This window comes from Palaemon carinicauda, chromosome 13 (assembly GCF_036898095.1).
Source record: "Palaemon carinicauda isolate YSFRI2023 chromosome 13, ASM3689809v2, whole genome shotgun sequence".
NCBI classification, from domain to species: Eukaryota; Metazoa; Arthropoda; class Malacostraca; order Decapoda; family Palaemonidae; genus Palaemon; species Palaemon carinicauda.
In genome coordinates, this window is record NC_090737.1 from 119,270,377 (window position 1) to 119,284,741 (window position 14,365).

General features: G+C 41.0%; 1 protein-coding gene across 3 annotated transcripts in view; it reads right to left on the minus strand.

Annotated features, from left to right (window-relative positions):
- The window catches only part of eRF1 (eukaryotic release factor 1), a 36,776-nt gene that overhangs the window by 5,771 nt on the left and 16,640 nt on the right, over positions 1-14,365 (minus strand). For all 3 annotated transcript variants that reach the window (XM_068385735.1, XM_068385737.1, XM_068385736.1), the window contains exons 5-11: positions 14,067-14,217; positions 13,768-13,838; positions 12,953-13,072; positions 11,427-11,556; positions 11,178-11,304; positions 8,912-9,005; positions 8,319-8,466 (exon numbers count right to left, since the gene is read on the minus strand). In XM_068385735.1, the coding sequence (XP_068241836.1) occupies positions 8,319-8,466; positions 8,912-9,005; positions 11,178-11,304; positions 11,427-11,556; positions 12,953-13,072; positions 13,768-13,838; positions 14,067-14,217 (841 nt within the window). The remainder of the gene's footprint in view (positions 1-8,318; positions 8,467-8,911; positions 9,006-11,177; positions 11,305-11,426; positions 11,557-12,952; positions 13,073-13,767; positions 13,839-14,066; positions 14,218-14,365) is intronic.

Consider the following 14,365-nt stretch of genomic DNA (forward strand, 5'->3'; position numbering starts at 1 on the left):
TAAGGACGTGCTCAGGCCTCTGATGTCATGAGGTCTGGGGGGGCCTGGCACGGCCAGGCCTTCCTCCTTGTAGGCTCTGGCAATAACTTGTCTCAACCAGAAGGAAATGGTGTTCTTGGACACTTGCTTCTTAGTAATACCCGGGATACGAAGAGGGTCTTGATGCCTGGGCGGAGATGAGCCGTTCTTTCAAGGTATTTTCTAATGGTTCGTACAAGGCATAATTTCAAATCCTCCGAATTACCCGTCCTAGGGATGGCTGGTATGGAGAAACCTTCGAACTTCGGATCCCAGACTGCCGGGTTCTGGGTCTTCGCCACAAAAGAAGGAACGAACTTGAAGGATACTTCCTTCCACCCCTTCGAATGAGAAACGTCATATGACAGCCCATGGATCTCACCCACTCTCTTAGCGGACGCCAAAGCCAGCAAGAAGACGGCCTTGAGAGTGAGATCCCTGTCCACGATATCTTTCAAAGGTTCAAAGGGGGGGCCACACAACATCTTCAGGACCTTAGCTAAGTCCCACTGGGGCACCCTACTCGCTTGTGGGGGGCAGGATTGCTCGAAGCTCTTGACAAGCATCGCTATGTGCCTAGAGGCCCCCAGGTCGATGCCCTTCAAGAGGAAGACTTGGCCTAAGGCGGCCCGAACCCTTTTATGGCTGGGATTGACATTCCCATCTTGTCTCTGAGAAACACCAGAAAATCCGCTATGTCTGGGCAGAGGCATTAAGAGGCTTAATGTGCCTCTCAGAGCACCACTTCGTGAAGGAGGCCAATTTAGCCTGGTAGACCGCAGCTGAAGACTTTCTCAGGTATAGCGACATTCTCTTAGCAGTGGACGAAGAATATCCTTCTTTCTTCAGGAGTCGCTCGATAGTCTCCAGGCGTGAAGACGTAGGGAGAGTGGGTTGTCGTGGAGCCTGAGAAAATGAGGTTGATGCAGAAGGTCTGACCTGTCGGGCAGAGGCCACGGGGGTTGACTCGCCAGGTCTTTTAGGTCCGCGAACCACTCTCTCTCCGGCCACCAGGACGCTACCAAAGTCATCTTTAAGTTTCGGGCTGTCCTTACTCTGTTGAGCACTTGCCTTATCAATGTGAAAGGGGGAAAAGCGTACACGTCTAGATTGTCCCACTTGTGCTGAAAGGCGTCTCCCAAGGCTGCCTTCGGGTCTGGTACAGGAGAACAATATACGGGGAGTTGGGCATTGAGTTTGGTTGCAAAGAGGTCCATCACCGGGGAACCCCAACATTGGATGATGAGCTTGGCTACTTCTGGGAGGAGAGACCATTCTGTCCCTACTATTTGGCCCACTCTGCTGAGACCGTCGGCCAGCACGTTTTTCTTCCCGGGAATGAACCTTGCTAACAACACCACTTGGTTCCCTTCCGCCCAATCTAGAATTTTTATGGTGAGATCGCACAACTCCTTCGACTTCAAGCCTCCTTGCTTCTTTATGTATGCTACTACCGTGGCGTTGTCGCACATCAACGCCACAGTGTTTCCCTTTAGAAGATCTGCGAAGTGTAGGCAAGCCTTCTGGACTGCCTTCAACTCCAGGACATTGATGTGGAGTTCCTTTCCTCCGTCCAACCAGGTCTCTCGCGCTGTTTCGTCGAGGAGATGGGCTCCCCATCCTTGGTTGGAGGCGTCTGTGAACAGTAGTAACTCGGGGGGGTCGCTCGCGAAGGGCATCCCCTTGAGTGAGTTCGACCGGCAATGCCACCATTCCAGGGAGGGCCTCGTGTTCGGTAGAACTGGAATTAGGACTTGTTGCGAGTCCAGTTGGCACCAGAGGTTCTTCAGGTTCCATTGCACGGCTCTGAGCCTTACCCTGCCCTGGGGAACTAGTTTCTCCAACGACACCAGGTGCCCTATCAGTCTTTGCCAGTCTTTTGCTCTCCTGGGACGCCGCCCCGATAGGAACGGCCGAATGATTTCCATGAGGTTGTTTATTCTGTCTCCCGAAAAAAGGCTTTTCCCAGAATTGTATCTAACGTCATTCCCAAGTAGATCATTCTGGTGGAAGGAGATAGGTTTGATTTTTCCGGGTTGATCACGATGCCCAGATCCTTGCAAAACTGGAGGAGTTTTATCCCTTGTTCCTCCAAGAGGTCCTTCGAGGAGGAAAGAAGCAACCAGTCGTCCAGGTATCGGATGAGGCAAATGCCTCGTTCGTGAGCCCACACTGAGACAGTCGTGAAGACTCTCGTGAACACCTGGGGCGCTGTTGACAATCCGAAGCAAAGGGTCTTGAATTGCAGGATCTGGTAACCCCATTTCACCCGGAGAAACTTTCGACTCGAGGTGTGGACCGGAATTTGGAAGTAGGCGTCCTTGAGGTCTATGGTCATCATGTAATCTTTCTCCCTCAAGGACAGTAGGACTGACTTCGGAGTGTCCATTTTTAAGTCTGTCTTCTTGATGAACTTGTTGAGAGCCGACAGATCTATAACCGGCCTCCACCCCCCCCCCCCCCCCCCCCCCGTCGCTTTTTCTACCAGGAACAGGCGACTGTAGAAGCCCGGGCCTGGGAGAAGAATTTCTTCCATGGCGCCCTTCTCCAACATGGAGGACACTTCCTCTTGAAGGGCGGTCTTCTTCAACGGGTCTTTGGGAGCCAGCCATTCCGCCAGGCTGGCCGGGATTAGAGGGGGTGGTTCTGCTAAGAACGGCAGTCTGTAGCCCTCCTTCAGTACGGACACTGTCCAAGGCTCCGCTCCGTGAGCCTTTCATGCTTGCCAATGTAGTCTGAGGCATCCCCCAACCCGAGGCTTGGGCGGGGATAGGGGGCCTCTTACTCTATCTCCTTCTGGAGGAGCGGCCTGAACGGCCTCTCCTAGAGGCAGAATAACCTGTTCTAAAGGAGTTTGAGGATGCTGGAGCCCCCCCTGAGGCGCTAAGGACCAGGAGGAAAGAGGGAGCCTCTCTCCTCGTCGTGCTGGGAGAGGCCTGGGCCGTCGCGGCACTGTCTGAGACGGACCTCTTGTAGGGCGGTCTCCTAGTAGGCGTAGGCCTGGGGGTGTTCAAATCTTTCCGCTTCGAGACCTTCTCCATAATGGTCTCTAATTCTTTTAGGGGAAACAAGGAGTCACCCCTCAAGGGCAGGCTCCTCATGGCCTGCGCTTCCCTGTCTGGGACCTTCCGGGACACCTTAGCCAGGATGGTGTCTCTTATGCGGAGTACCCAATTCGCTGTCAAGGCGAGCGACTGGTACGTCGAGAACTTTAAGGTTTTACCCCCGGAAGTAATAAGTTCCCTCAGGAGGTTCTGCTGGTCAGGGTCCGCGGGGTCGAACGAGGCTTGCACTCCTACTAAGGTGGAAGCCCACCAGTCCAGCCAAGAGGAGACGTGCACCAGGTCCCTCAACATTTCTTCCATCATGGAGGCCTCCGATGGAGAAAAACAAACTGGGGCCAAAGAGGCTCTATCCTCTGAGACGCCCTGACTCAGGATGTCAAGGGAAGGTTCCACTTTACAGGGGCCTGGACGACGCCCTTCTGGCACATATACCTTGCCCTGAGTCTTGAGGCCCTGGAGCAATTTCGAGGAACTCTGAGTTTTGGGGGCCTCGGCATTACTAGCCACCACTTTAACATATTCTTGCCCTAAGACCAGATCTCGGGCTAGAGGAAGCGCTAGAGAGGTCTTAGGTCGGGTAGGGGTCTGCATTATCCGTAAAAGGCTGGACCTCCAGTAGTCTTCGTCAGTAGCTGCAGGTTCCTCAATCTTATGGTGCCTCCTGATAAGGCCAATCACCCTCCTATAGGCCGAGTCCTCCGTTGGGGAACCCTCCCTACCGTCAGCCGAGGTCTTGGCTTGGGACCGGGGAGCTGGGTCGCCGGGCACGCCGACCGGACGTCTAGTTCTTGGAGCCAGGGGCGCCGTCCTACCGAGGTACTGGACTTCTTCGGCGGGGGCGCCCGCCCCCGGGGCAGGGGTTAATGCAGGCATCGTCGACTCAGCGAGGACTCTCGTCCGCTCAAGGTCTCTGGGTGACGAGGACGCGGTTCCCGTGGGCTGACCCGACAGCGGGAACCGTTCCTTCCGACCCGAAGGCCGCACCAGCTGGGCTGGTTTGGCCAGGCTGCCCGAAAAGAAGCGCGTTTCCCCCCGCTGGGCGGGGTGAACCGGAGGCTTCGAGGACTTATGCCTACCTGTAGAGTCCTTCTCGCGAACTTGCTTGCGAGGGTCAAAGCCGTGTTTGGAGGAAGGTATCCTTGGCGAGAACTCCCTGGACCGGCGGTCCGGGGAACAACGTACTCTTGTCTCACGGGGTACGAAGACCCAATCGCCATCCGGTGACCTACTCCTTCTGTACTTACGTCTTGGAGAGCGGGAGCGCTTTCTGCTGTACCTGGAGCACGACCTAGAACGGGAACGCCTGCTCCTGGACCGCTCTCTCAGACGGCGGTGTTTTCTCCTGGCGTCTTCCCCCGACGAGTAATAATCTTCTGAAGAGCCCGACGACACTGCACTTACCATATGACGGGCGGTAGCAGGGACCGCGGGGGACTTCGTAACTCGTTGAGTGCCCGAGGTAGACGGTTGAAGGAATTCTTCGGGGACTTCCGTGAGAGGGGTCGGGAACGATGAATGACGCCCCACGCTAGGAAACCAGGGATCCAGGCCCTCTTCCATTCGTAACGGGGACCTACCTGGTGTCTTCGGAAGCTTCCAACCGAAGGCATCACTCTCCGTAGAACGTAACTTACTTTGGTTGTCGCCGCCTACCGAAGACCCAGAAGCACAGGCCCACGAAGGGGGCGAAGACACAGACACAACGTTACTACCCCACAAGGGGTCATCAGAGGACACGTGCCCCCCGAGCACAAGGGCCGACTCTCCGGACGCACTACTAGCCCTAGAAGGACCCGCAACCCCCACTGCACCTTCACTAGACTCTTGGGGAAGATCGCTTTGTTCTTTCTCCACGACAGACTTACCTCGGCCCCTACTCTGCGTAGGGGACGGCGAAACAGAGGCCCCGTCGGACCGCTCACTGGGCGATGGAAGCGGCGAAGTAACGCTAGCTTTCCTGGGGGAACGTTTCGACGATTTCCTCTTTTTAGTTCCGTAACGTACCCACTGGATATCACTCCAACCTACACACTCGGGACACGTATATGATGACGAACAAACCCTTCCCCTACAGGAGGAGCAAAGGGAGTGAGGGTCCACTTCAGACTTGGAGAGGAACGCTCCACACGATTTACCGGCTCTAGGCCCAGGACAACGGCGGATTTGCTCCATAATGCACAAACGCAAGACACAGGCACGTAGGGAATCAAGGAATACACTGGGTAAGCACAAGAGTGGAAGGTGAGAACACAGGAACACCCGGGAACAGTACACAGGAAACACAAGTTACCACGCGGGGAACACGTGGGACACACAGAACGCACACAAAGGATCGATAGAGAACGAGGGCGACGTGTTGACACGTCGCGACCAGAGAACTTACTGGAGATGTTGACCCGGGCGGACATCGACCTAGCGATAAGCTTACCCTCGGGGCACATTCTTTAATGCCGGGGTAGGCCTCCATAGAAAACGGGATAGAGGGTACCCTACACAAAACTCTGGTCGGTAGAGAGGAGGTTACGGGTAACTCCTAAGAAAGTAGTTCGAGGTAAGTATTCGTGTTGGAACAAATATCATATTATATATATATATATATATATATATATATATATATATAATATATATATATATATCTATATAATATATATATATATATCTATATATATATATATATATATATATATATATATCTATATATATATATATATCTATATATATATATATATATATATATATATATATATATATATATATATATATATATACACACACACACGAATAAAAGACCATTGCCTTTCAAGGTCCAATGAGTACCTTTACAAGACCTAAAGTACAGTTTGAGCATTTCCAGTGAAATCACAACTGTAACTCAACAGCTGACATCTCAACACCACAATGTGCTAAGTTAAATAGTAGGTTACAACTTTTCTAAAATGGCACACAAAATCAGACACACAGTTTACATTCTTATCTATCCAAACCAGTCAAAATGCTAGGGATAAGGGAACACGTCCTGCACGAATGGATTAGAAGCTAAAACAAACACCACTCGTGTTAGGAAAATATCTATCAAGAGTTAGATCACTAATTCATCTTGAAACAGGAGTCTATTAATAAAGGGGAGTACACACAAAAACCACAGGGTGAAAATCTCACTGACCAGAAGCACCTTAATGAGATTACATTTAAATATAATCATCAAGGTCAACATCAAATTCATTTAAATCGTCCATTTCCTCTAAACACTGCAGATCCACTTTGTACCGAAGAATCCCTAACGTGCAATGGACAAAAATACATTAAGAAAAGATATAAAAATATGATTTGTCAAACTGACCCAAGATTAATATTAAGGAAATTCCTTTTCATAAGATAATTCTGACAATCTTGTACTTGTATGAAACCTTTAATATATATCTGATAATATACTGTTGTAAATATAAATGATGAAATATGAAATCATAAAAAACCTGTAAAACAAAAATACACAAAATATACAATATGATCACAAAATATCTGTAAAATAAAAATCTAGAAAAATACATTTGCTCGAAGAGTATCTGATATATTTTCAAGTTAATATATTAGTTTTTCACTTAATAGGGATTTCTGACTAGAATCCACTATGACAAAAACTAAAATGTACCAGTTAAAACAAATCAGCCAATTGGGGGTTGACTCATTTGGTTTCTGATATCTAGATGGGGAACAAATTGGGACAAACTCGGCAATAAGATTCTCTAATTAACTCTGATAAACATTTCAGAGAATCAAGATAGAATGTATAGCGTACATGATTAAGTAATACGACTCTGCTGGACTACATTTCAATTGGGTTCACTACCTTCCACCCTTGTACCATAAACATTGAGTAAAGGAGGCCTAAATGTTCTAGGATTAAATTACAACAGGGAACAATGCTTACCCGCAAAATGCGAGGACACTGGGCTTGGACTGAATTTATTGTATTTGACCCAATATGCACAGATGTAAGGACCAGGAAAGCAAATTCAATGATAAGGTGGAACTTAAGGAAAATCATGCAGCTGCACTATGGAAGTTGAAACGGGCAGCAAAATGGAAGAAAGGAAGCAGGAAAGGAGGCCTTGTAGAAGAATTAAAAACTGAACTCGGCTAAAGACTATAGAAACTACACAGACCCATCAGTCATGTCAACATTGCAAAACATAAGGTGCACTGAGAGCAATATCCACCGGTGGGGCTCATCTGGGTCACCAAATTCAAATTATCATTACATTCAAAATCAGTCTTCTTTTCCTCAAGACAAAGCTAAATTTGCAGCAGCAATATGTGCAAAGGTAACTAAAATCTAAAGTACTACAGAGTAGAAGTAACTTTGAGCTTAACCCTTTTACCCCCAAAGGACGTACTGGTACGTTTCACAAAAGCCATCCCTTTACCCCCATGGACGTACCGGTACGTCTTTGCAAAATAATGCTATAAAAATTTGTTCATATTTTTGGATAATTTTTTGAGAAAATTCAGGCATTTTCCAAGAGAATGAGACCAACCTGACCTCTCTGACAAAAATTAAGGTTGTTAGAGCAATTTAAAAAAAATATACTGCAAAATGTGCTGGGAAAAAAATAACCCCCTGGGGGTTAAGGGTTGGAAATTTCCAGATACCCCGGGGGTAAAAGGGTTAAAAGAAAGAGAACCAACAACTAACTTGCAAGTGACGTCTCGTTTACAATGGGGCTTTCATCTGGTAGGGACACCAAGACGAAGTTTGTAACTTATCAAGACGACAAATACAAACGTTTTGGAAAATTGACGAGGGGACAAGGAACAGTTCAGATATGGGAGCAAGATGATACTATGGCAAGAAAGCGCAAGAACCAAGTGTGTATAGACAACTAGTTCAAATACGATCCCTTAACCCTTTCACCCCTAAAAGGACGTACCGGTACGTTCTTGCAAAACACTGTTATTAAAATGTTTTTACATATTTTTGATAAATTTATGAGAAACTTCAGACATTTTCCAAAAAAATGAGACCAACCTGACCTCTCTAGGACACAAATTAAGCCCGTTAGAGCAATTTAAAAAAAAATATATATATATAGCAAAATGTACTCAAAATTTAACCTTATGGTGGGGGTAAAAGGGTTAACAGGAAAGGATGACAAATTGTGATACATAATGATTAAAAACATACATTTTCTTTTCTTTAAAGTTAGCTGCAACAGTAAAAACAACATTGAGACCCACCTCCAATTCCACCGAACCCTCGAACATATTGTGAACCTTCTTGCGACCTGTCGGTGATAATTTCTAGCGTGGCTCCAAAACTCTTGTAATTATTGGCCAACCACTCTAATAGAGGCATGGATTCTACCAATTCTAATTCTACTCCAGTCTGGAAAATTAAAAAGAAAAAAATTCCAATTAAAAATTAAAATTCAAAACTAAGACTAGAAACTAAATTTTTCATACATCAGTAAAGGATATCCTTAATTTTGGGTTCTAAATTAAGGTTAATTATCATTTACAGAATTACCATTAAACAAAAGTACCATACAGAATTACCATTAAACAAAAGTACCATACAGAATTACCATTAAACAAAAGTACCATACAGAATTACCATTAAACAAAAGTACCATACAGAATTACCATTAAACAAAAGTACCATACAGAATTACCATTAAACAAAAGTACCATACAGAATTACCATTAAACAAAAGTACCATACAGAATTACCATTAAACAAAAGTACCCAAGATTAAAAAAAAGGTGATATCACAATTAAAACTTGTTATATTACATAATGAATGCAACAAAAGAAAATAGTATGAACTTACAGCTTTGTCTGTAAAGTGGGTTTTATCTTTTTCTTGTTCTGGAGTCAAATGCAAGATTGTCTCCTCTCCAGACTGATGATTCTTTAAAACATATCTGAAAGGATAATAAAACAACAACTGAAAAATATAAAGTAACAGAAAGGGTTATGGATTCCTTTCAACATATACAAAACAATACACGAGTTAAACAATTATAATAATTATCCAGATTTTTAAAGAATTAATGAAAATCTGTAATATGGCACTTGCCCCGATTTTGGGGAGTAGATGACAAAAAAAAAAAATAAATAAATAACAAAAGGGGAATTTTCTTTTCTTTGCCCCTCCCAGCCTGACAAGGGATCCAGTCAAGTTTGGTTGGTAATGCTAGGGCACCACATCCCACCCTCCCCCATTATCCACAACATTGAAGCTTCATGTGCTGAATCTCCTACTGCCGCTACGTCAGCGGTCACCTAGTGCATTTCCATTTCAACGATTTAAAATTTTCTTTGTAGAATCTATTTCATTCCAACCAATTTACTTTCAACCTTATTTTTCATATATTTCTTATAATTCCTTTGATGCTTTCCACCTTGCTCTCAAATCAAAACTTTTATTTCTATTCTATAACTTATTCAAGAACAAATTTTACATCCCATTTACGAGTGTTCAGTAACATGACTAAAGAATAGCTTAACCTCTTTTATAATAATGACTATTACAAACCAATAAAAACCAAAGATCTTCAAAGTACCTTAAACATATGACCAACAACCAAGTATCAATTAAGTTAAGTGTTCACAAATGAATATACAGTAACCATGCATCACCATCTAGTTCAACATGAGGTAAAAAGATTAAATAGGTTAGGTTCCGCAAAAAAAAAAAAAAAAAAAAAAAAAAAAAAAAAAAAAAAAAAAAAAAAAAAAAAAAAAATCCTGTATAGTCACCTGGAAAGGAATGAGAAAATACCCAAACTGGAAATGTCAGCAAGAACAATAACAGGAAGTGTGGGCTGCAGAACATGTGAGTGATATAACATATAATCGATAGCTATAGATCCGTCAGGATGGAGGAAAGACCAAAAGACTTGAAAATTTAGTACTATTGACATAGAAGAAGAAGAAGAAGAAGAAGAAGAAGAAGAAGAAGAAGAAGAAGAAGAAGAAGAAGAAGAAGAAGACCCAAAATTTTTATTAGTAGAAGACAATAAAAGGTTATCTGATCTCTCTCTAATATGAGAAGACTTCCTACAAAGTATGGATTAGCAAGAAGAGGGATGGCTTCAACCACAGAAAGAAAGGATAATACCTCACCAAAATTTCAAATCACAAGGTCATGGTTCTTCAAAGATAAAGGTTACCCAAAAGGAATGTTCAAAGTGCTTGAGCTGGCATTAGGTGGAGGAAATAAATAGCGAGAAATGGAAACTTTGAAGATTGAAATATACAAAGGGATCTGAACTTTAAACCTTTGAAGATTGAAATATACAGAGATCTGAACTTTGAAACTTTGAAGATTGAAATATACAAAGGGATCTGAACTTTAAAACTTTGAAGATTGAAATATACAGAGATCTGAACTTTGAAACTTTGAAGATTGAAATATACAAAGGGATCTGAACTTTAAAACTTTGAAGATTGAAATATACAGAGATCTGAACTTTGAAACTTTGAAGATTGAAATATACAAAGGGATCTGAACTTTAAAACTTTGAAGATTGAAATATACAGAGATCTGAACTTTGAAACTTTGAAGATTGAAATATACAAAGGGATCTGAACTTTAAACCTTTGAAGATTGAAATATACAAAGGGATCTGAACTTTAAACCTTTGAAGATTGAAATATACAAAGGGATCTGAACTTTAAGAGTGAAAGAAATTACATATTAGTCTGAAGGGATCAAGGTTAATGAAAGATTAAGGGTTGGATATATAGCTAGCATTGACAATCGGCAAAATATGCAAGGTATTGAATGATTTGTCCACTCTTATAAGAGAACTCTGGTACACTGGTGAATAAATACTGGGGGGGGGGAGTAAGAATGAAACCAAACTGATGGGGCTACAGTACTGTAGATAACAAAAGAAAAACCTGATAAAGATGAACGTTAATCTTCACATATCCATTAGGTATATTAAAAAAAAAAAAATAATAATAATAATAATAATAATCCCTGCTTCTACAGTTACACTGTTTGGGAAAAGAAAAAATTAAATGAAAATTATCCTACCTTATTTTTAACCTATATAAAAAAGACAATATATGCAAGACTGACTTACCTAACAATATCAAGGTTTTCCCAACAAATAAGGATCTCTACCGCTCCACACTCTAGCGCCTTCAAAGTATCTACAACTCCGAAGCAATATTTCCCAGTATCTTGACTGATCTCCTCGAAGTATTTTCCTGTAGGAAAATATCATCTTTTATTATTGAATACAATTTTTAGACAGCAATAATATTCAAAACCTAATGATATTTAATTTTGCTTATAATGACAAAATAAAAAGTATAAAACTTCAACTAACCAATTAGTTTCTTCTCCTGGATAAACTTTACGTTTGCTAGAGACTCCGCTGCTAATTCAATGGCTTGGTTGAAACCATTCTCACCACCATAAGACACATCTACTAACTTAATAACTTTTCCTTGTAATCTCTGTAAGAAAAGAAAATGTTGCTATAACTGCTGAAAAAAAAATGTGAAACCGATTTTATTTTCATAACTTATTACACAAGATCAATCTGTGATTGCATGCTATAAAAAATATATTCAGGACAATGACCACACACTGGGACTATAGTTAGGTCATTCAGCACAATTATAAATATAAAATGTATGAAAATCAATATATAATTCACACTTTTTGAACAAGATTGAAAATAATTAAATTTCATTAAACTACTACTGCACCCAAACTTTTTATTTATCTTTTTAAATAAGATAACCTTGAATTTCGTTAAAAAAAAATTCACACTAAGAACACGAATGACCTGAAACCAAAGCCATAACACAAAAAGTTCTTTCAACTGGCACCCAGTTAAGCTTTATTCATTCATTAACCCTTTTACCCCCAAGGTATTTGGAAATTTCCAACCCTTAACCCCCAAGGGTTATTTTTTTTCAAGCACATTTTGCAGTATATTTTTTTGAAATTGCTCTAACAGCCTTAATTTTTGTCATAGAGAGGTCAGCTTGGTCTCATTCTCTTTGAAAATGCCTGAAGTTTCTCAACTAATTATCAAAAATATGCAAAAAAAATTTTAAATAGCAGTTTTTTGCAAGGACGTACTGGTACGTCCATTTGGGGTAAAGGGATGAGTTTTGTGAAACATACCAGTACGTCCTTTGGGGGTAAAAGGGTTAACTATCATCCAGAATTCGTCCGTGTATATTGTTGGCAATGCAGTTGATTATATTTTGTTATAGTATTGGCAATGCAGTTGTTTATATTTTGTTATAGTTCTGTGCCCAATTTAAAACAGTAAATATATAGTATAACGTTTCCAAATCAATGTCAATTCCCATCGCGCTGAATAATTTCCTTTAGAAGAAATCAAGCTCTTTCAAACAAACTGATCTCTGACTAGTGTTTGAGGATGCAAGCAAAACAACGGCTGATTATCTGTCATTTGGGCTTACAGTACATCAGCTGTTCGGGTAATAGTCACCAAATAAGTGTGGTGTAATTAAACTTAAAAAAAGATAAAATAAAAAAAATGACAGAATTGAAAGTGATGAATAAATAACAAAATCAGAAAATTAAAAATAAAAAATAAAATTAAAAGATAGTTCTTAGTGAATGCAAGAATGATGCTACTTTATTTTATATTTCAAATATCTTACTCATTACACATTATAATAATTTTTTGGCATTTTTAAGGGGTCACTTTATACAACGACACTTTCGATAATCCAGCAACTTGTAAACCCCGAGGGTACCAGTTAAAAGGACTTTTAATAAATTACAAACCTAGAAACTAAGTTGGAGTAACATTACTTGAAACTCAAAAATCCTTCATACTTTTGAAACTCAAAAATCCTTCATACTTACTGGATCAAACATATCTGACTGTGATAATTCTGTCTTAAAATCTGCTGATCCTGCTAGTACTAGCCCAGCAATATTGGGTTTATCATTGGATATGAAGAGCTGCACTGCAGTTTCCGCGACCTGAAATATCAAGAAAACTTAGGCTGATTTTGGAATGACTTGATGCAAAGAAATACAAGGAAATCCAGATTCTCGTGCAATTAATATTAACATACTAGACTATTTAATGGTGTCAACTAAGTACTTTTATAAATATTTTTTTTAGAATATATTTTAAAAAAATACTCCAAATTCGGCCATAATTACTGGGGTTTCTAGAATTAACTAATCAGCATTATCTGAGGAATTACATAGTTTGTATTAACAAGTTGCTTCAATTGTCATTTTCATTTAATAATTGAAAATTTACAAAATCCCAGTAAACAAATAGAAAACAACCATTATCAAAATCCATTTCATGCTGTGGCTGACATAAATTGGAAATATCATGATAGTCAATTCCTCAGCATTAATATACAGTAGTACATATCAGTTAGAATCTAATACAAATCAGAAAGGTTTAATCTTAAAATTTTCCATAGCACATGAAAACCAAAGTACCTTTGAAAGAATTTATAAAGTATGCTGACATTCTTCCAAAATATAAACTGCTAATTATAACTTGCAGGGAGAATTGAATACTCATATTTGAAAAGCATACCTAATAATTACATGACTATAACGTCCAACATTACTATAAAACTTCTGCAAACCAATTAATTATATTGTACTGGAAGACCATTCATGATTTTTAATGTATTAAACACTTCACTAACCTTTCTGACGTAATTATGACGCTTCTCCATACGTAAACGGGCAAAACGCAATGCAGACTGACCACCACGACCTGTCATCATACCAAAACATTATTAATACAGAGTTCACCTTCCATTAGCAGTTCCTTTTATTTCATCCTTCTCTCGCAATTTGTTCTAAATTCTAAACTACGTAATAGGAACTAATTTCATTTCATTGTTCATCACACTTCTACATTCTAAAATATTATCATATGGCATTGAAAATATACTACAAAGTAAAGAAGGAAAGCAATACACTAGTGCTGTAGGGTACATACCGTGTTTCTTAGGAAGATCAACAGAAAATTTGTGTAAAACGTCTCTCGTGTTGCCTTGTAGCGTGCCAAATAATGCTCCATTACCATCCATTACAATAAAACCAAATTTATTATCATCGGCCAACAACGCCGATAATGCTTCCGTATGAAACTGAAAAGGGATAAATATTCTATAAGCAACACGAAGAATTATTATTTCATACAATAATAAGCATTTCCAGTAAAGCAAAAGCTATTATCCAACCCTTATCCCCTGAAAAGTTTTGAAAACCAACCAGATTCTTAGGATTTGAATAATT